This window comes from Manduca sexta, chromosome 18, assembly GCF_014839805.1.
Source record: "Manduca sexta isolate Smith_Timp_Sample1 chromosome 18, JHU_Msex_v1.0, whole genome shotgun sequence".
In the NCBI taxonomy this organism is placed as follows: Eukaryota; Metazoa; Arthropoda; class Insecta; order Lepidoptera; family Sphingidae; genus Manduca; species Manduca sexta.
The window spans coordinates 9960460-9983233 of record NC_051132.1 but is presented as its reverse complement, the minus strand read 5'-3'; the positions used below and the strand labels follow the sequence as shown (position 1 = coordinate 9983233).

General features: G+C 32.4%; 1 protein-coding gene across 3 annotated transcripts in view; it reads right to left on the bottom strand.

Annotated features, from left to right (window-relative positions):
* The window catches only part of LOC115439815 (androgen-dependent TFPI-regulating protein), a 31548-nt gene extending 9110 nt beyond the window's left edge, over positions 1-22438 (bottom strand). The window contains exon 1 of one of the 3 annotated variants that reach the window (XM_030163831.2): positions 22199-22438. In XM_030163831.2, coding sequence (XP_030019691.2) covers positions 22199-22417 — 219 coding nt within the window. In that variant the 5' untranslated portion in view covers positions 22418-22438. Of the gene's footprint in view, positions 1-4087; positions 4475-10628; positions 10860-22198 lie in introns of those variants that run through there. The other 2 variants (XM_030163832.2, XM_030163830.2) reach the window with 2 other exon arrangements.
* Positions 22439-22774: the final 336 nt, after the last annotated feature.

The following is a 22774-nucleotide window of genomic DNA, read 5'->3' as shown; positions in this document are numbered from 1 at the left end:
CATGTTTACGGTGAAGGAAAACATCGTGAGGAAACCTGCACATCTGAGAAGTTCTCTATAGGAATTTCGAAGGTGTGTGAAGTCTACCATACCGCACTAAGCCAGCGTGGTGGACTAAGGACTAATCCGTCTCAGTAGTAGAGAAGGCCCGTGCTCAGCAGTGGGCAACAATATAATACTGGGCTGATATTATTATTGTTATATATATGACATGTTTATACTTTTTAAATACCATTGGGTCTCTTGCGTAAAAACTACAAATGTAGGTATTTTTTATTATTTACGTGCGGAAAACTTGTTATTAATATTAAACCCAACGAATATCGTCGTATATATAAAAAGAAATATTTTTTGCGAAAACCCTAACCAATCTAAAACTTATTCAAACAATTTTTATAATTATTGTAAGGAAATATCTTAAATTATAATTATAACTAGTTTAAATTTATTTACTTAAGCGCTGTGCAGTCGTTGTCATCCTGTTCAGTCCAACAGTCGGTTTTATAATAACTCTGTAGTGTAATTTTTGGCAACATGTCTGACGCTTCTTTCACTTTTGAAGCTGTACCTACACGCCCTTCCCACTTGTGCGCTCGGTCTCCAGTCTCCACACCGAATGCACGCCCATGCACGGGTGGAAATTTGTCGCGGCCCTAGGCACACACTTAGATGTGTGTACCTCATGGTTGCCTATTCATATTGCGGCCTATAAGAGCTCGGGAACAATTCCTAGCCTTCTCCTGCCATCCTAGGAGGTTTCCTTATCCTTCCCCCAAACTTCCTTCTCAGCTGTTCCCTCCTATCTTTCCTCCAGATTCTAGTATACCATTCGCGAGTTTCCCCCGGTGTTGACTGCTGCTTCCAATACCCAAAAAAAAAACGCTCTTTCCAGTTATATTTAAAAACAAAACACCTATAAACATAATACCCATTCACTAAATATAGTGTTAATTTTGATACATAAGTCATAAGTCGCATGATTTATAATGATTTGATAAATTTATGTAGGATTTTAAAACCTAGGCTGTGGAAGAAATCGCGTTATGTTCATACCCGTTCCATTCATACCGAAAGGTGGTAGCGACAACGCGTTTCGCCCCCGCGATAAAAAAAAGTCACAATACATAACAAACAAAGCTGCTTATTTTATAAGACTAACGTAAAAGGATAAATTTAAGTGTGAACTGAAAAATATATAAAGCAGGTAAATGTCACCCTATTTAAAGCACCAGGAAGCGGAAAATATTGTGACGCGATCAACGTCCACGAATATCGTTTGTACGTGTAATAACATACATTCCTTACGTAGTATATTACTTAATTTATTATTATATTATATTATTAATTTATTATTATATTACTCGATGATACATTCCTATCTATTTTTGTAGACACCCATTCATTTTGGCACTTACTTAATGTTTATATACTTAACATTATTGTTAATCGGTGAAGGAAAACATCGTGAGGAAAACTGCACATCTGAGAAGTTCTGTATAGGAATTTCGAAGATGTGTGAAGTCTACCAATCCGCACTAGGCCAGCGTGGTGGACTAAGGCCTAATCCCTCTCAGTAGTAGAGGAGGCCCGTGCTCAGCAGTGGGCAAGTATATAACAGGGCTGATATTATTATTAATTATTTATTGTTAATCGTGTGTTTAATGCATATATAAAAGTTACAGTATAAGTAAAAGTGACTGCCTCGGTGGCGTAGTTGTACTGTATGCGCGGTACGAGAGCACTCTGAGGTCCTGGATTCGAAAGGTTTGGCAAAGTAATATTTGGGTTTTTCTACTCAGTATCAGCCTGGAGTCTGGATTTTTAGTCCCGATATGGCGACAGGCTCGCCCCTATCACATCATGGGACGGAATACATTTGTCGAAAAGTGAATGCCCTGGTTGCGCCTCTGCATACCCCTTCGGGAATAAATGCGTGATGATATGTGTGTATAGAAAAGTAAATTTATAAACAAAACCTGTAAATCGCGCCGTTACCGTTACCGAGCTTAGAATAATAACTTAGTGCTTACTAGCGACCCGCCCCGGCATCGCACGGGTGCAATGCTGATACTAAATACACTACAGAAAACTGTGAACGTTGTATATAAAAACATAGCGGCCCGCTCTGGCTTCGCACGGGTATAACATAACAAAATAACAGTATTTCTCCACTATTTAATGGATGTTATTATACATATAAACCTTCCTCTTGAATCACTCTATCTAATAAAAAAACCGCATCAAAATTCGTTGCGTAGTTTTAAAGATTTAAGCATACAAAGGGACATAGGGACAGAGAAAGCGACTTTGTTTTATACTATGTAGTGATGTCTGTGTTATACGAGTTTAAAACTTGCTGTTTTAAAAACCTCGCATTTACTCGGATCGACGTCGCCAACTACTACAAATTTGTGCGGACTGTTTGTTCATATTGATTCCTCCCTCACCGAATTTCAACCACGGCGGCCAATTTCAACGGAGATCAGCCAGTATGTATGCAGGATGTATTGTAATGTCAAGAGAATGTCGATTTTCGTAGTTATTTACGAATGCCTGTGCCATTGCATGAGAAACTCTTGAAATTAGTCATCTATTATAAATAAAAAGGATACATGTATGAGAGAAGTTTTGTGATAACTCTTTTATTGTAACAAAATTATGTCTCGCTGCAGCACGAGCCCAGACGAGCTACGATCAAAATTCCAAATCGGTTTCCTTGCCGAAAATATTTGCGCGGTGATTTTAAATTGCGGGTAGTGAAGAAATACACAGGCGGAAAGGTCATCAAGCCACATTTACGCGTACTTAGTCGAACATCTATTGTCCGCTTTAAGTATTTATTTTTCGAGCTTGCATCAAATGGAGGAGGATTGTAATAATATAGGCACCACAGTCATGTAGGGTGTGGTTAAGGGCCATCCCACATACCCCCTTAAACCACGCGATTTCATAGTAAATATCTACAATCTGTAAATTCGATAATATAGTTATATTGTTGCAAAGCTATGTTTGTATTAAGACAACCGATTTGCAAATATTTAATTGAGATTCAAAGTTGTTTGTATTCACAAGATGTATTTTACTTTATTAATAGGAACACAATACGGTTTCTTTAATTCAACTTTCCGCATCGTGATCACCACTACAGCGAATTGTTATTAATTAATACAGCAATTATTTCATGTACCCTCATTAAGACAACAAAAAATATAAACAAAAACGTACAAATTAAATAGTTTCCTCAATACTTAGTTAATTTGTATATGTAATAAAATCTTACTTTATATTATTATGGATGCGAAACGTTGTGAACATATTTCGATGTTTGAATGTTTTGAGATTAAATGCACAACCGCTAAATGTATTTGGATAACATTTTGCATACATGTAGTAAATGGTCTATATTACCATATATGTAGGCTACATCTTATTCCTATAAAGTACATAATGGCACTTTTATAGGTATCACACTGGCCGCGAGCAACACTTCAATTTTTTTTATAGGCAAACGGGAAAGTGACAGCCCTGGGGCCTTATTCTCTATCCCGCACGTTATTTTGACAGTGTGTAACAAGCACGTAACACAACGCATCATGTTTAGGACTATAGAAATTTGGCTTACAGAATACTATTCCACACACATTTCTCGAAGATAACATGACACGGCCGCGTTACGCGTTTACACTATCATACAGAATAAGGGCCCTGCACTTCTACCACACATGCCTCAAGCAACAATTTTCTTTTTTTTAAGTGGAGTCAATAGAATGTCGAGTGTCGAGAGATGATTTAACACCTTAGATACGGTGATCGCTATCCGGGATATAAAATATATCCTAGCACTAGCAATGAAAAATGGAATTGCTACTAAACCATTATATCCTAAACTGTTACGTACATGTTACCATTAGTGCTGGATAAAACATCGTAATTTAAATATATAGCAGTTTAATTACTGTTTTTGTTATAAAATTTCCATCACGGGTCCTTTGTTATCTGATTTAAATAAATTAAAATTATCAAATAAACACAGCAATGTATAATTGTATAGTGAACTAAAAGTATGTAGGTACAAAAATTTACTTACAAAATTCCACCCAGTCAAATATCCGGCTCTGAACCTACGCAAGTTTTCTATAGCGACATCATCATGTTTATCCAACTCCAATCCAACGGCAAAAAGCGCCACATAAAGATGGTGAACGGTGGAAAAAACATGGTACACGGTTTTCCAATACAATCTTGCATCGTTTCTATCGAAAATTTTCTCGTTTTCCGTTATTAAAAAACATAGAACATTATAGAATATATTGTGATCTTTGAATAGGATATCCATTTCTTTCGCTAACTACACGTCATTTGATTTTAGAACTTATATAAATTTTAATAAAATTTATTATAAAATAAAACTTAACAATAAGTAGACGCCCACTCTCCAAATTATAATAAGGGCGACTACCCGATAATTAATAGATAATTATTACAACCGCGCCATAGCAATGCATCGGGACGGTGTTGCCAGAAAAAAGTATGTACTCCCTAATTTTTATGCACAATTTTTTTTACAAATAACCTTGCTAAATTAGTAACTTAATAATATCTCCGTTAAGTGCCAAATATATTACACAATGATTTAGTTAAAAAAATACATCGTCTCAATTAACAATATAACAGCACCACGTAAATTTTAATTGCAAGTGTGAAGGTTAATTAATATTTACTACTGTTTTTCTTTATAAAATAAATAACGTAAAATAATTTAAATCTAGGCATAGAATGTAAATGAAGGTTCTAAATCCAACACAGTTTCCACTAATAGGTAATACATACATAGAAGAGAGTAGACGAAAATTATATATTATATATCAAATTAGAATAATTATATTATATGTTGTATAGATATATAATATAATTAATATCTATGAAAACTAACTTACTGGGAAGCTTGGAATTTCATTTCATAATAAGAAACTAAGGGCATGTACAGTCAGCAAAAAAGTAGCTAAACAAATTCAAAATTTCAAATCGCCTATAAATTTTTGTGCCCATATCAACAACCGTTTTTTATTATCTGTAATAAAGCTTTAAAGGTTTTACTTTACTTTTATTAAAAAAAAATAAGAATATTTCGGTTGAAGGCAATGTGTAGGTACTTTGAAGTTGTGAAACTGTGCAGCTACTTTTGAGGCTGACTGTACATACGTAATTATAACTAACCTAAGTCAATTAAATACGATTTTCTAAATAATTATTATTATGACACTCTTGCAGAATAGCTTTTAGTAACATTATCATTATAATAAACCGCCTTTTGTTAGAACAAGACAATGAATTGTTAATAGCATCTTGAACGAACCCTCAAACAATAAAGATACAAAAAATGATTCTAATTAAAATGCAAATAACACCGTGTTGAAACAGGATCTTAATTTAAGTGGTATAATTAGGGCATTTAACATAAACAGTAAATTGTGTCATTGAATTCTTAAGGAATATTGACGTCAGATAAGCAAGTCACATGACTTGTTAATAAGCGACAACTACTGGTATGTAGCAATAGCTTTCGCTCGGGGCTTTGTCCGCATTAACACTCATTTCCAGGATAAAAAATTGCCTATAGCACTCAGGGGTAATGTACCTTTCTATTAGAAAAAATTAAAATAGTGTAATTGATTTTTAAGTTAATCGATTTTACTATTTTTTAATATTATATGTGTAAGTTTGTGCAAATGTTTGTTTGTAAACACAGTAAACAGCTGAAAGGATTTGGGTGAAATTTGGAACACAGATAGGCCATATCTTTTATTAACATATAGGCTATTTTGGAAATAATGCAATTTTTTAATATGATTATATAAAAAAATGGCGCTGAAATACTAGCTCCCTACCCTGCTTTAGGAACTTTTGTAGCGAGAAACGTATGAGGCACGAGCGATACATAGTTGCAAATAAATTTATAAAATCAAATCTTTTCTCTTTATAATATTGTATTGTATTAGCCTATAATGTCCAAATATAGGGCAAAGGCCTAGCCCAAGATCCTTCTTTGAAACCCAATTCTGCGCTCTATTGAACCAGATAATTTTATAATGTTATTTTAGACAAATATGTCATATCTGGAACCTTTATTTTTTAAAGATAAGCTAGTTTCGCATTTTAAAACTGCATAACATATAAACTACGTATTAACATATGGTTTACACTTTGATCTTATAGTTGGCGAACCTTGCAACAAATGCTGCAAATAATCGTTTTGACCATGTCTCATGTGCATTATACAACAAGGTTTATTCTATTTTTCTGTAATTGCAATTTAAAATGTATGTGCTAAACACCTAAGTCATACTAGGTGTCCTTTAAAAACAAGTTATTTAACTTAAAATTCTTTAACGAAAATTTACATTAAGTTTTATTACCCATTTACATAATAAGCATCCTATAAAATATTTTTAATGTTTTTCCTTCAAACCGGAACACAGCAGTGACTACACTATTTAGCTTTGCGGCAGGAATAGACATTGTGGTGGTACCTACCCGGGCGGACTCTCACATATGAGAGACCTACCACCGGTAAAGTACTGGTGCCAGTGTTTATTTTAACCTCCTTTAAAAACGCTCAGAATAGAATGCTTTAATTTGCGTTCAATAGTTTAAAATAAGTCTAGTATCATAAAAACTTAAGCAAAATTTAACTATTTAATTTAGGGCGTATGTTATTAACTGAGGCCTACTTCATTAATAATTACTTAAATAATATAAGACATAAAAATATTATTTTTTTGATAAAACAGTTTGATTGGATATATATATTTAAACACACATGCTCACGCTTTTGCATAGAACGATAATCATTATCACACTTATTAAATACTACAACCAAGTAAGCTTGGTTTATTATACATAATTACAGTACCTTTATTATGGTAATGAAACTATTTCTGGCCTGACCTTGGCTATAGTTGTCATATGATACAAATCCATAATAAATTATTACTAGTTTGGCAAGGATTCCAAATATATTTATAGAAAAAACAACTTATTTTTTTACATCGCTGTCTGTTTAATTGCTTTATATTAAAAGTAATAAGTTTATACAAAAGGCTTTTAAATAGTTATTGTCTTTTTGTGATAAGCAGTGTTTAACAAATTTTATTAATACTGCACCAAAAAAATCTGTAATAGTATAAAGCCGATTTCAATGAACGAACCCAATCTTAAGATCTCGTAATGAATCAATCAGCATAGTTTTCTTTTAAACCTTACAGAAGATTTATTATTCTAGGCTTTGCTACTAGCCATTTAAAAAGATACAATTCCTGTTAGATACTTTAATTTTTTTTTAAAATAATTAAAATTCCTTAAACTCCGGGACTGTTTTAATTCCTGACAACACTGCATTGATGGGGTGATTACAATGTCAATGAATCCTCATTAGTTGATAAGATATGTATATGGTGGTTATATTAAAATACAGATGACTTGAAATTAAACGTTTATTTGTTTTAATATATAATTTGTTTATCAGTGAATTCTAAGTGAGGAATAAAGATGTCATAATATATTCTACAATATAGTTTTTTAAATCAACTAAAACAATTATTGTATTCCGTTATCTAAACCTTTGATTTTTTATATATTTATTGTAATGGATAAATCCAAAAACAACTCAACTGTATTTGAATATTCTTGCGTTATACAGGAACTAAATCCCTTAATACCTATAGACTACGTTATATCTGGGGAATGCAAGTTAACGCGGGCGGAGCCGGAGCAAAAGCAAGTAAATCAATATAGGCGTTTGAAAGGTTAATTTGTCTTAAACGACACATATTTTCAAAATATTTTAACTATTTTAAAAAACATAGAAAAAAGTGCCGATTTTAAATATGAAACTTAGTGTCGGATAAAAATGTCGCTGTCAATGAGCCCGTAATAATAGTTCATTAAGCGACACATATTTTCAAAAAATTTAACTATTTTAAAAAAACATAGAAAAAAGTGCTGATTTTAAAAATGAAACTTAGTGTCGGATAAAAATGTCGCTTAAGTCAATTAGCCTTTCAACCGTCAATGTATATTATTATCAGCTCGGACTTTGGAATTTGCACCCGTAGTGATATGCTCGTCTTTACTGTGATAGGGTTATCCTGGTCTTCCTTTGCTTACCACTTCGGGGATTAAATGTGTTTTTAAAAGCTGATAAATAGCTCCTTCATTAGACAAACAAATTATTTCAGACTGCTGGGCCATCTATACATATTATAAATAAAGTCCCCTTTTTAGCCTGTCTGTATGTTATCGATTTTCTCAAAATTTAGTATACGGATTTTTATGAAATTTGGTATGGAGATAGTTTAAGACCTTGGAAAGGTTATATGCTATTTCTATTCCGGAAAAATATATAGCGGGACTTTCATAACGGAAAACTTCAAGCGAGCGAAGCCGCGAGCAAACATTAATTCCAAATAAATGCAATTATGAAATTATCGAGCTATTGGGCAATGTCCCTGCCATTGAACCAGCCTCGGAGCAGCTAGTTGATACAATAACGGACTGGATAGAAAACTGCATGAGCCTGAGTGTAGACTACTATACAAGCAATTTCATCGTGGTGCAGGATAAACAAAATCAGTAATCCTTCAAAATGTCTTTCTTTTTGTTTTGTCTATCGATTATAGAGCGTTGAGTTAATTTATATAGAACATAGCGCGGGACTAGTAAAACACAGACGGAAAAATTTGCCGGCCGTTTGAATCTGAATATACACAGCCTAATCCCAAAACGCGACTCTTAAGGCCCAGGTACTTCGGATACAATTATTTTAGCACTAGGACGCGTACTCCTTAGCCTACACACATTCACGAGAACAATAATAGGTGTCCGGTTGCCCAAAAAATCATCAATGCTAACTCAGCATGAACGACATCGTCGTCGAATACACACATATTTTTTTTAGAAAAGTCAGGGGTTTGTGTTCTTGGGATATGAATTGGGGACATTCGTCTTGGCAGTCCGTTCCACAACCAACTAGGCTATCGCCGCTTAATTATACAAGTACCTACCTATACACAAATATTGATTTACATTTCAAGGTCTTACTACAAGGAAATACTACTTTTTATATAAGACACATAAACTCACGCCTTTTATGCCTGAAGGGGTAGTCAGGGGCGCAACTGACGCATTTACGTTCCGCTGTGTGTAATTTGAGATTACTTTTACCTTAGCTTTGTTCCTTGGATTTAATGACATTTAATTCCAAATAATATGTCGGAACAACGTGATGTTCCTGCACCATGTTTTGTATTATTTAAATAATACAAGGTTGTTTGTTGAACTTTAAAACTATCATAATCTTCTATTACATTACATACTTCCTTAAGTTCTTACATATTTACGAAAATGTTAATAGAAGGCGACCCAATACAAAAGAGAGGCCGTCAACTATGCAGCCAAATAAATTATAATCAAGAGTAAATACTATCTACATTAGCTATCTAATACTTTAGGTATAGAATAACATTCATTTGAACTTTATAAGACAGGTTCTAACACCTTAATTTCTTAGCAAAACAAACAAAGTTCAATGCCATTCATATCTTCATAATTTTAACTTCACCGCGTTGCCAATGTGCGATATTGCTCATAGATGTAAAATAATTATATGTTATTCGGGATAAAATGTGATCCCACTCAAGATGTAAATTATTTGTGTAATGATTTCTTATGTTTACGCGAATGTTAGACATTGAAATAAAAACTATTTAAACGGATTTTATCGCGGTTTTTTATATTATTATTTTCTCCCGACGTTTCGAAGACTTTGCAGCCTTCATGGTCACGGGTGGGACATATTTAATTTCAATATTAAATTTGTCATTAGCATTATTTGTTACCGAATTTCTAAAGAGGAAGAAATACTTGAATATGTTGTTTTTAATTATCAAATTATTCATATATATTCTTATAGGTGATGTTTATAACAGCAAATTTTAATACGGAAAGGCCTTCACGCTAGGGAAGTGAGCTGTTTTAGTCATTAGAATTTTGACCTCTAAAATACATTTAACAAACACGTTGTGGCCATTTTTTACAATTTTTATCAGATGTGTAACAATTTTTGACATCATAGTAACAAAACCATTTTGTTTTCATTGTATTAGTTAACAGAATAGTTGGGAAAATATTTAAATTAATTATATTATGTAACGTCGATTACTTTGTTTATATCGGCTTGACTACTATATCGGACTCAATATAATTATTATGATAAATTCTGCCTGATTCAATAAAGTTCAGGTCTAGAAAAAAGTCCTAATTATTTTTATTTCATATATTTCCAATCATTTCCTGTATAATTAAACGTATATAACTGTATATAAAACATATTATTATAACACCTTATTTACTGTTATTCTAATACAGTCACATTGTAAGCCATGCGCTAAGATCCCGAGGGATAATAATTATTGTGTTTTATTACCATATGTAAGAGTTTATATTAACTGTTATTGCTACGTCTTCGTGGAAATATTTTGCAAATATAATAATGTGAATATTGACAAAACACAAAGTATATTGTAATACTTAAGTTTTATTTAAACAGATTGATTCAAAAATGTACTTACGACATTCCAGTTGGTTCCAAATGCGTAAGAATGAACGCACAGAGTCCTCAACACATCGTTTTCATTGTCATAATTATTTAACAAAATGTATACAGCATAGACAACAACAACATAAAATTGCACACAAAAAAATAAATGTATTAAACTTCTTAAAAATAAAAAACATTTTTGCAATGTTGTCCGTTTCGGCACGTAGCCACATTCAATGTCTTCCATTTCTTTTAATTATTTTTTATTTAATACCTAAACTTCGATTATAGTTTTATAAAATACACATATTATTTACAAATACATTGGTTAATTATTTTTTTTATTTATAATTATTTTTAATACAATATATCGATACGTCCTTCGTCCCTCGCTCAACTCAAAATAATACTAAACTTTTAAATTGGCTATGAAACGAGTTATCGTCAACAGCGAACTTCCATATATAATTAAAGCAACACGAAAAACGCATATACAGGTTGACTGCTATGTGACGTAAGGTATTTATAGTTCAACAACAGTTATATATTTTGGGAAAGATGTTTGAGGCAATATAAGGCATTATTATAATCTTTTTCTATTTTGCAGGTGTTAAAGGAACCTTGGATTAAAAAACGGTCATTTTTGCAAAAAACAATGATCTTACGACCTTTTACTAATTTTTATAAAGAGTTAAATAATAAAAATTCCTGATCAGTTAGTGGGGTCTCAACCTTTGCAAAATGTCTGTAAAGATATAATTTAAAAAATAAAATTAGCCTTTACTTTAGTTTGCCGCATGTCAGAATTTGATCTTTATTAGCGACACCATTGAATGCAATGATACTAATGATATTTTTTTATCAAAACTAATAGGTTTGGTTCTTAGCTAGGAATATTGACTCTTTCATAAACTTCATGATTGACTTATCCCTTTAACATTGTTTTAGTTTGAATCTTATTTGATTTGTAAGTCTTTTATGTTAAACTTCAATAAATCTTAAATGCTCCTAAAAAGAATATGTCGTATTTTTAGTCATTCTGTATAATTAACCGTATATAACTGTATTTATAAAACATATTTTTTAAACAACTTATTTACTTTTATTAATTTCACGCGAGTTAGACAGGAGGACCGCCTGAGAGAGCTTGTTTTACACTTTGTTGTTAACGTATGGTAATTATACTATTGAGAATTTTGTAAAAGGGTTTTTTAAAGAATATAAGGAATAGAAGGTTTGGGATTGGGAGAAGATAATAGAAACAGGGAATCTGTAGTCAGTCAATCTTTACGTCAAAAACTCAAAAAGGTATGCGAGAATTGAGTTTTTTGAGACGATGAACTTCTTTTTATATCTGGACATAACTTACCCAAAATAAAAAACAAAGCAAAAAATTAAAAACTTGTTCAACCGATTGCCGCTCATGACTACTAGGTATCTACTTAGATAATAAGAAAATCTTAAAGCTATACGGCTATAATACAACAGCAACAATTACGATTTTCGCTCCAAACAAAAAAATATTTGTGAGTTTGGCAACCGTTTTTTGTTTCGAGTTTGGATGTCCTCAAAACTAAAGTAAATCACTCTACCTGTAGCTAATGTGGAGTAAGTACAAAAAAATTCAAACTCTTTTGTGCGTCCTTTCCCACGTTTTATTTATAGTGTATTAACGGTAGACTATCATAATTGTTTAAGACGATTTTTTTTATATATATACACAAAGCAAGTACTGAGTACACTGAACTTATACTCCGATCCGCTGTTAGAGCACCTTCAAAATAACCGAACGTCAAAGTAAATCAATAAAAAAATATAATAATGGTAAAAAACATTTTTAAAACAAGCTTTTATTTAAAAGCTCTAAAAAGAAAACATGACCTTTAAATTTAATAAATGTTTATTTTATACTAACTAGAGATAACAATTTGGGTATATCTTAAAATATATTTTATGAGCATGGATATGTGTGATTTCATAAGGCATTGCGCAAACGATCTAGTTGCCGACAAGCTCTATCTACACTATAATAAAAATAAGAGTTACTTGAGCAACATAAATTCTGCCGTAGCCTTAATTCTAAGTCCCCGTAGCTTCGAATCAAGGGATCCCTAAGACGATTCACCCACTTTTATACGACAACTCGAGCCGTTCCAAACCACGCTATATCCACTTTATCCTAACATAATCGGATAATTTATAATTTTATAAATAAATATATTTTTCAACTTTAAGTACTTTGATGTTTATTTCTAGTTCGGTTCCCATTTTCATGTAACGCATATTCTATTAGCGCAGCATAGCGACCAGCATCAACATTGTCGTATGATCGATGTTAAACCTGTGGTCGACGCGTCGCCTCTTGTGCGGAATGAACGAATCCTCCTAGCCGAATTTTCGACTACGGCGGCCAATCTCAACGGAGATCAACCAGGTACACAGGAGATATTATGGCACACAAGTGTTTGCGCAATACACAGGTGCACTCTCTGTTTCTTCACTCTCATAGTTCGGTGAGACGACTATCCGACATGACCGGAGAATGATCAGGCGAAGGACCAACGGCTTTACGTGCTTTCCGAGGCACGGGGGTATCACATAACCAATCGACCTTAAACCACTGACTGACCTGACTCCGAGCTGTGACTAAGTAATGTTTTTCTTGTGTGGAACATAGCAAGATCATATTGCAGCTACCTACGAGCAGCTGGTAGGTTATGCGTACAAATGTGAGTCGCTCGTAAATAGCTTTTCAATCTTAAATGCCTATGACGCAGTTTAATTTAAATATAAACACCTGTCTTTTTAACTAAACTTGGTACTTAACAAGTCACTACCTCGACCAAGCTCCTTAAATTTATAAAAAAAAAATCACTACCGTTTGAAATTTTCTCATGGATTGTTCTCGAAACTTATATCAAAGCCTACAAACACTAATTGTCTTATAACATTGTCTATTTATAAAAACATCACGCGGCAGAAAAACGTTTAAGTTAAAATTATATTTTTTTTATTTCGTTTTTTTTGAAGTCACCATTGCACCTTATTGTAAGTAGAGTGGGGTCCAGATAAAATTTAGACGTTCACGTTATTTTTTGTAAATTATAGTAATAGTCAAAAGATGTGGTAAAATTGTCACCTCTTCTAGTTAATTCTGAAGTTGCAACGGTCGTGTGCTTGTACGTTTAGCATCGTAAAGGTTAACGCCAACTGTAGAGGAACAGATGGTTGCGTTCCTCTATAGAGGGGGAAGATTCCCAGTCAGGCAGATGTTGCGCCTGACCGGCCGCGGCCCCTCCGACGGTTCCTATTCGGATGTGGTATATATGCAACGCGTCGCTCAAATTGTGCAAGCGTGATTCAGGATCGACGTCGCCATTTATCGTGATTGCTGTGTGATATCACTGTAGTTGCGTCACTACATCGATCCTCTTGCAGTTCCGGCGATGTTGACAAGATGGTGGTATATGCACTAATTGTACCGCCACATACGTATATAGTATGCAGATAGTGAGTGTATCATGCCCGGTTAGTGTTGACGGCAACTTTAGAGCAAAGTTGTTTGTCGACAATTTTGTCCGTAACAATAGTCAAACCGACCCATAAATAGAGGTAGCAAAATGAACTACACTACGACTCTAACACATACATGTTTCTACACACATTATTTCCATAAAAACAAGAGTCAATACAAGTCAAATCTATTTATGAATATTCGCAAATTTTCAATTACAAAACGTGTAATGTTTTTGCATATATTTTAACAACTACCTTGAATTGTTTAGAGTTTATTTTGTATTTTTGTTTCATTATAGACTTTATGTCATGCTTCTTATTGATTGCTGGAAATGATTATCAGCCAAGCTCAATACATACTACGAGTCAATAAGTATCAGTTTACATTGAAATAAAACAATTATTCGGATTTTGTCGCGGTTTTTATATTACAATTTTCTAAGATGTTCATTGACCAAAAAGTCCAAGTTACAATATATATTTCACAATTTTACATCTGGCAAAAAGAGACTATGAGCTCATTAGCGTAGATCAGAGCTCAATAGCTAAAAAATGTTGTTGCGTGACCAAAAAATGGGGGTTCACAATTTCTAAGCGGGGGTTTACGAAAATGTATCTTGTTTTGATAGTTAAAAACTAAAATGTTGGCTTGACTTCACCAATCAATGTAGGCAACAAATATTTTAAAAATTTCAGCGACTGTTACGTGTAACAACTTGCATATTCTAGGAAATAGGTAGAAATTTTAGCTGCAGGGGGTCCACTGGAACCAGGAAAATTTTGAAAGTGTTTATAAGAAAAAAACAGTTTTGGGAACCTCTGTTGAAAGCCTTGTTAAATTAATATGTAGCTTACTTTATTTACTTTGCGCCCGGCAAGATGCTTCTGCAAATAAAATCACTCTTTCTCTTTAATATTCACTAAATCAATGTTTAATAGTTTGTAGGTTTGATACATATGAACTCAATTAGAATAGATGCCCATTAAAGCTGAAAATAACTATAAATGCATATCATACATATATAAACACGCTATATCTTCTTCGTCCAGCACAATCAACCTTAAGTTATTAATACTGACAATTCCACAAAATATAATTTACAATTTTTTTAACGAAACGAGAGACAATAGATAATATAATGATTTTATTATCATGGATATTTAAAATTTTTGGATGTTCGTGTTTAAACTAAACAATTATCTTTTGTTCTTTGATATGGTTAAACCAGTGCAGCACTGATCCTGAATTTGGAATATAATAAGGAAAGGTAGAAGATGAATGTTCGATCCGCAGACATGATATGTAAGTAGAATTAAGATTTTATCCGCTATCTTATTAGTTTATTAGGAATAGTCCCATACGTTTTACTAACTGATCACGCTCTTAATTTTTTTTAATCAACAACTCCATAGTTATACCAGCGCCCCTTTTATAGAACTTTTAAATTCTCCTCTGTAGTAAATTTTTTCATAATTAAGCGAATATTATATCGGAACACAACTGGATTTTCATTATAACCTGCAAAAAGCACTTACCAAATTCCAATTTGTGAAATAGCACTCTGAATACTTAATAATTACATATATAATTGGATCGGAAGTATCTTCGGATACGCTGAGCCTTAACTTCAAGCCCCAAGCTACGGTGAAATAAAATACTATCGTAAACATTAAATGGAAAATGAACCTAACGTTGAAATTATAATTCTTTTCTAAAAATACATTTTTGGCCAAATATTTGTCCGTCAATTTTATTTTTACTAAATACATGTTTGAACACTTAAGCGACTGAATTTTTGTGGCGCTGCCTCTTCGAAAGTACGCGTTTTATTATTTGTGCTAATAAAATGTGTTTTAACAATGGTTCTGTATAGTTAGACGAAAATTTACATTGACATAGCAAAAGTAACTTCTGCAAGTGGCAGTTGATAACATAAAAAATCTGCAATATGCATTCTCAGCGCCTGAATATCGAGAAAATATCTCTTAACGTTGGCTCCCATTGCATTATAATTATTATTTAATCAACCTTAACTTCTTATTTCAATTTAATCATTCTTTATTTTTATTTAAAACAACCACTCCTTTTTTTATTAAATTTTATACGGGGTTTACAATAATTGTCAATGTAATTCCTCATCCAAATATGTTTAATCTAGCTGCTAATATAAATATAAAAACTTTCAGACCATCAAACTCATTGAATCTCATAATAAAGCAAACGGTCTTAAAAGACAAAATGTCATGTATAACCCTCAGAGTATAACCTCTGCGTAATATACTATTATAGTATGACGGTTTCTTGTCTCAAGAAGTTTGAGTTGAATTGAACCTTAAAATAATTGTATATAAAAAACACATCCATTGTTTAGATTTAACAATAAATATATTTTAATGGTTTTTCTCAAGTATGTTTATAATTTGTCTCTGTGTGATCAATTATTTATGTAGTTAAGGTACCTAATAATTGTATCTAGGATATCAAATTTTGTGGAGTTTTTATGGCAACCAGTTAAATGAAATATAGGAATATGTTATTGATTTTGATATTTTTTTTCATTTTTGTAATAATTTTTCATTTTATCATTAACAATCTTATAGTTCGTTCTAGTGTCTATATTAAGTATAGAACTTTTTAAAAGAAACAATTCCGTCATTCTTTGTTGTTGCGTAACTTTAACTGTTTACGCAGCGCACGCAACGGAAGCTCTCAAATGGAATATTTTCCCCGTTTTTGTAATATTTTTTATTGATGCTCCACTCTTATTGGTCATAGCGTAATGTTATATAGACTAAAAAAAATATATAATGCCGCTCTCGATAAATGGGCCATCCAACACTAAAAGTTTTCAATTTGTGGCAATAGTTTCTGAGATTAGCGCGTTCAGACAAACAAACAAAATCTTCACCTTGATATAATAGTGTAGATTATGGATACGTACGCTTGCAAATGGTACAATGGTACAATGTTCTATAGGGGCCACGAAGTAAAATGAAAAAAAAATGCCTTATAACAATTGTAATTATTTTTATATAGATTTAAAATTAAGTTCGTAATTAACTCTCAATGCCATTTACTATGAACACGAATGACATATATAATATGGCACTAATCAACGTGTCAAAAATTTGCATATAGAATATTTGATATCTATAGAATTGGATATACTGCCTCGTAAAACGACAATTTCCGTTACCGATCCAGTTTGTGTCGTGAATTTTATTAGTATATTGCGATATTTTGCGATAATTATTCTTTACTTCACTGCCACCGGAAAGTTAAAGAAAATTTTATAACAAAACAGTATGGCATAATTTCCAGCAAGTCTCGTTTTATATAGCACGAGCCGATTTATAGCTGTCAAAATTAAACAAATTCTAAATTGCGTCACAACCATTCATCCTATTGTTTATTTTAAACTCTTTTAAACCCACTTAAAGTCAATGTTTCTACATTTTTAATAGACTTTCCGTGACAACGTGGTCCATTGTTTTTTTTTTAATTTAATTATCAACAATGCCACCCTATAGAAATTCAGATATATTCAGATTCAGATAAACAATGTGTCCTGTGTATGTATATTGAGAAATAGCGATTGCTTCAACTCATGATCAACCGTCTGAACTCCTTTGGGAAACCTACTAGCAACGAAATGTTTTCGTTCATAATATTAAAGAATATATAATAAGTCCTCGGTGAGATAATTATATTGCGTGCGCGGTACGACCACCGCTCAGAGGATCTGGGTTCGAATTTCGTATCGAGCAAAGTGATATGCAATTTTTCTTTTCAGTATCAGCCCGGAATCTGAATTTAGTGCCTAATATGGCAATAGGTTCGCTCCTACCACGTAATGGGACAAAACCAATGACAATAAAACAATAATTGTTACTGGAGAAACATATACTCTGCCTAGTGCCTACACCTTCGTATATAAAGCCGTGACAAGTGTGTGTGTTTAATAACATAAACGAAGATAAAATAAATATGCCAAGATAGAATAGTTTTACCCTATTTCGTGCTTTATTTAGAGCCTAGACTGTCCGTAAAGTATGTATGGGTTTTAAAAGTTCACCGCGTAATTAATTCAATTAACTTATTTATTGTGTAGAATGTCCACTTCGTCTCTGGTAGAAGAAAAATTAAAAATAATTTTATAAAAATAACTAGTAATTAAAAATATATCTTTTTCCAACTATGTACATAGCGCCATCTATTAACACAAGGTGGAAACTCGTTTGTCCGCCATCATGTTACCAGTTTAGCGTGTATTAATTTTTTCCGTATTTAGTAATAGCATTTTCAAGGTTAGTTGAGGTCAAAAGGGCGGCCACCGTTGTTAGCAAGTAACCAGAACTCTAGTATGTCTCTAAGTAGAACATTTGTAGGCATTATTTTATATATGTACAAGCATTTAATTCAAATGGTTAAATTTTAAGTATTTCTTAAACAAAAATGTTTATACAAGTTACCTTTAGTATGATAAGCAAATATATTAAATATTAAACTAGTGCTTCCGCTCACAAAGGATTATTTTAGTTTCGGGTTTCAATAATTTATGCACCCACGGCTACACCGCACTAGAATTTTCCAAATCTCGAAAAATTTACGACTGACTGTTTACGTATAAGTATATGCTGAAATGCAAGATTTTATTGACAAAAATACATCCGGCAGTTAGCGCATCATTAAGAAAAAAATAATCTTCACAATAAAAACTCCGAGTCCATTAATGCATGAAATGATTGTAATTGTTACCCCAAAGGTCACTTTAGAGGACAAATACTAATACTAATATTATTATGCGTGACCTCAGCAATGGTAGATAAAATATCGCAGTTTTGATTTCTATACGAAACATAGTTGTACATAGAAATACAGATATTTCCGCAAATCTTAATGCTATAAATAAATTTATATCTTAGGTAAACGTACAATATTTTATAGTTTTTAATTAAATTTGTAAATTTCAGGATCGATTCGAAGATTAAACGAAAATAATTAAGATTGAAGAGATTAGGAAAACTTAAGCTTTTGTTAAATATAAGATCTTTTTTTCTGAATTCTACTAATTAAAAATTTACACACTTAAATATTATTATAATTTCTTTATAATATCTTTAGGATCGTATAATTGACTTTACATATTTGATTTAGTCAAACACTATTAAACTTTTAATATTAATTTAATTATAAGTTAGTACTTATATCGACGTGTAAAGGCAAAATATGAACTTTAATAAAACAAAAACATCAATCTTGACAAAAAAAAAATCTCAGACCGCGGACATAAACCGGTTCCTGCGAACATTCGATTTTTTTTTATATACAGCATAGTACTTGATATAATATTATCTACTTACTGCTCTTCTTTGACGTGAACTGTACATATTTCTAATTACGTAGAGTTTCTGCAATAATGCTTATTATAATATGATATTTATAATTATCTCTGACTGCCTCGGTGGCATAGTTGTAATGATATACGACTACCGCGTTGAACTCGGGTTCAAATCCTGGGTCCAGCAACGTAATATTGGTTTTTCTATTCAATATCAGCCCAAATATTAGAATTTGGATCCGATGTGCCTATAGGCACGCCCTGGATTACATCATGAGATGAAATACACATAGCAAAAAATGTGTGCAAAAAGTTGCGCCTGTGCCGTACCTTTTCGGGAATAATAAGCGTGAGTGTGATTGTATTTCCAACTACTCTGTATCTTTCCATTTGATTCTTTTGGTTCAAGTTAAGATTAGTATTACCAGAAAGACGTCCAGCTTTACGGCAAGCACGTCTCGTCATTCAAAGCATTAAAAAACAATTATTTTTTTCAGTAAACATTCAATTCTATTCTTGGTCAAATTCCTTTGAATAATTTTATTATTGAAAATCACAAAGTCTATTATAATTGAGAAAAGTATTGGACGTAAGTTGGATGATAAGATTATTATGGATAATAATTTGATTTACACAACAGTGACAGAAATTTAATGGCCGATCGATAGCCGGTCACAAATAGTTGATTGTACCAAATATCCTTGTAGTGGCATGTAAAGGAGACTTCGACTGTGATCAATAATAAAGTTAAAGTTTTAAAACAAAAAATTTATAAAATGGCATCTCTTATTAAGAATTAACACGGTCTTGTGAAAATAAAGTAATTTATTCGTATTTCCTTTTTTTACGTACATGGCAAAGTGACCCTACTACCGATCGTAAGTGGAGTGGAATCCAACAGAATGTCGACTGACGAGAGATAATTACCCCCGACAGTCGATATTATTATGCCGGCCATTTGGAACCGGATATACGCAGGCTGATCTCGGAACGCGACACACGTACGTCACTATGGCGGGCTTTAATACCTTATGTACGGTTCATTTGTATCTTTTCTGATTTTAATCACACATACTTTTGTATTGACTTCAACTACGAACATTCCAGAATAAATATCGAAACATACAATAAAATGTTAAAAGCCGGAATGTATAAGTTAACCTTGTATCTTTATTAATAAGATGGTCAAAATAGCGTCGGTGAAGTGACCTCACAATTCTTTGCAGGCGTAACATGACGTAACACGCCTATTGACTGTACCATTTTCTATCTGGCCGAGCTCACAATAGACCAATTTTAAAACCTAATGGATCCTTAATTCATAGTTTATTTCAGCTTAGATTTGCCCGCGGTTCTGCTCGAATGAACATATTTTTTCGCGATAAATATTTTCATGGGATAAAAGTAGCATTCAAGAATAATGTAGCTTCCTATGAGTGAAAGAATTTTCAGTAGTGCCAAAGATGAGGCCATACAAACAAACTCACAAACTTTTCCGCTTATAATATTGGTATAGATTTTACGTAAATAAAGGAAAATGCCGGAGTTCTCGTAACCAAACCATGCAAAGGTAGGAAAGTCAAATATATATAACCTACGTTCCTACCAGAAATTAATGCCGGCGGATGACCTCTGATTTTAATAATTAATATTCACTATTGAACTTGACCGTATGTGTTAAAAAGAGAATTGCACAAACACCCATCTTATAAAGAACTGGAAACAATTTTTAATTTGTTAGACGGAAAAATATTTATTTCTCACTTAATCTCCTTAAAAGCAAAATAACATACAAGGAAATACGTGTGGACTTAAATAATTATATACATATTACTAAATGACTAGATTTTCGTATTTTTGGTGTAAACGGAAACACTGCTATAATAAAAACCTATATTTACTTTGTCACTTCGTCAAGTATTTGAATATTCTTGTTAGATTAACTTTTTCCATGTAATACTTATATCGAAGACAATTCCTACTTACAAAGCGGCTTAAAAAGGCAGTATTCGCATCGTAGGTCGTTAAACTAACTGAAACCATATAGTGGCATGTTAGTTCGACCCAATACTTTAAATCCAATATTGTTTTAAACTGAATTATCCCTTTTGATATACGTTTATCGATTAACAATGTCATGCATTTATGCCTGGATAATGTTCGTAATAGGGTTTATACCATAAACAAAATTGTAAACAGTGTGAATATGATTTGTTAATTAGGAATTTCAAACTATTTCTAAGTAATTTTCCTCTAAAGAATAATCCGTGCAGTCATTTAAAATGACTTCCGGAATCCAAAGATAAGTTAGTAAACATCGTCTCATGTAGATCGGTACATCAAACAAAATTGTACACACAATACATGAATGAAAGTTAGGCTTTATAATTTTATCTTTACAACTAGAACTAATCTTTAGTATTCAGGTACTTATACTTAAATACCTAATAAGAAGAAGATAGCCATACATGCACACATAATTGGCAATATTATTCCTACCAAATTTTAAGCAAAAGATATAAAATACATACCTGAAACATACATAGGGGGTAGTAGGGGATCTCTTAGGGTACTCAAGCCTTATAATTGTTAAAGCAAAACAAACTTTATACTCTTTTAATACGTACAATTATCACACCACTCGTTACTTTATCTTATATAGATATGGTATTTTTAAAATTTTATTTCGTTTAAAGAAACCTGTTTCTGAATACACCATTAGTAACATTACAATAGTACTCACAAAATTCCAATTTGTTAAAAACAACGCCGTGAAATTCCGCACGTCTCTTATCATAGGGTCTTTTAACAAGTCCTCGGATATACTCAACGCCATGTATGCACCATAGAGTAACACAGAATAAAACACTATCACACATAATATATGAAAAAACAGTCTTATGAACAATAATGTCCTGGATTTTTTGCATTCTGTAGGCACATTTATAACAAATTCGCACATTTTGCGTCCGCTGCGTCCAATAGAAACAAGTATTGTGGCTTACAGAATAACTTTAGAGTTCAGTAGTGTCAATAACTAAATCCATGTAATTTAATAAATGCTTTACTTCCATCGTCATTGAAGTGATTTATATTCTAATTACGTCCCGGTTTGTTAGTGATTTAACATTGTTTCAGTAATTGAGGTAAACGGGATTTTCCTGCTTATTTAATTTATACTATAATCGGATTTTTACATTTAGTTGTACGCATTGCCGCATTAACTACCTGATAAATTGTTGATCACTCATCTATCATCTGTAATCAGTTGCAATCACTATTCTTACTTATCTTAACGTGTAGCATTATGTAGGAATGT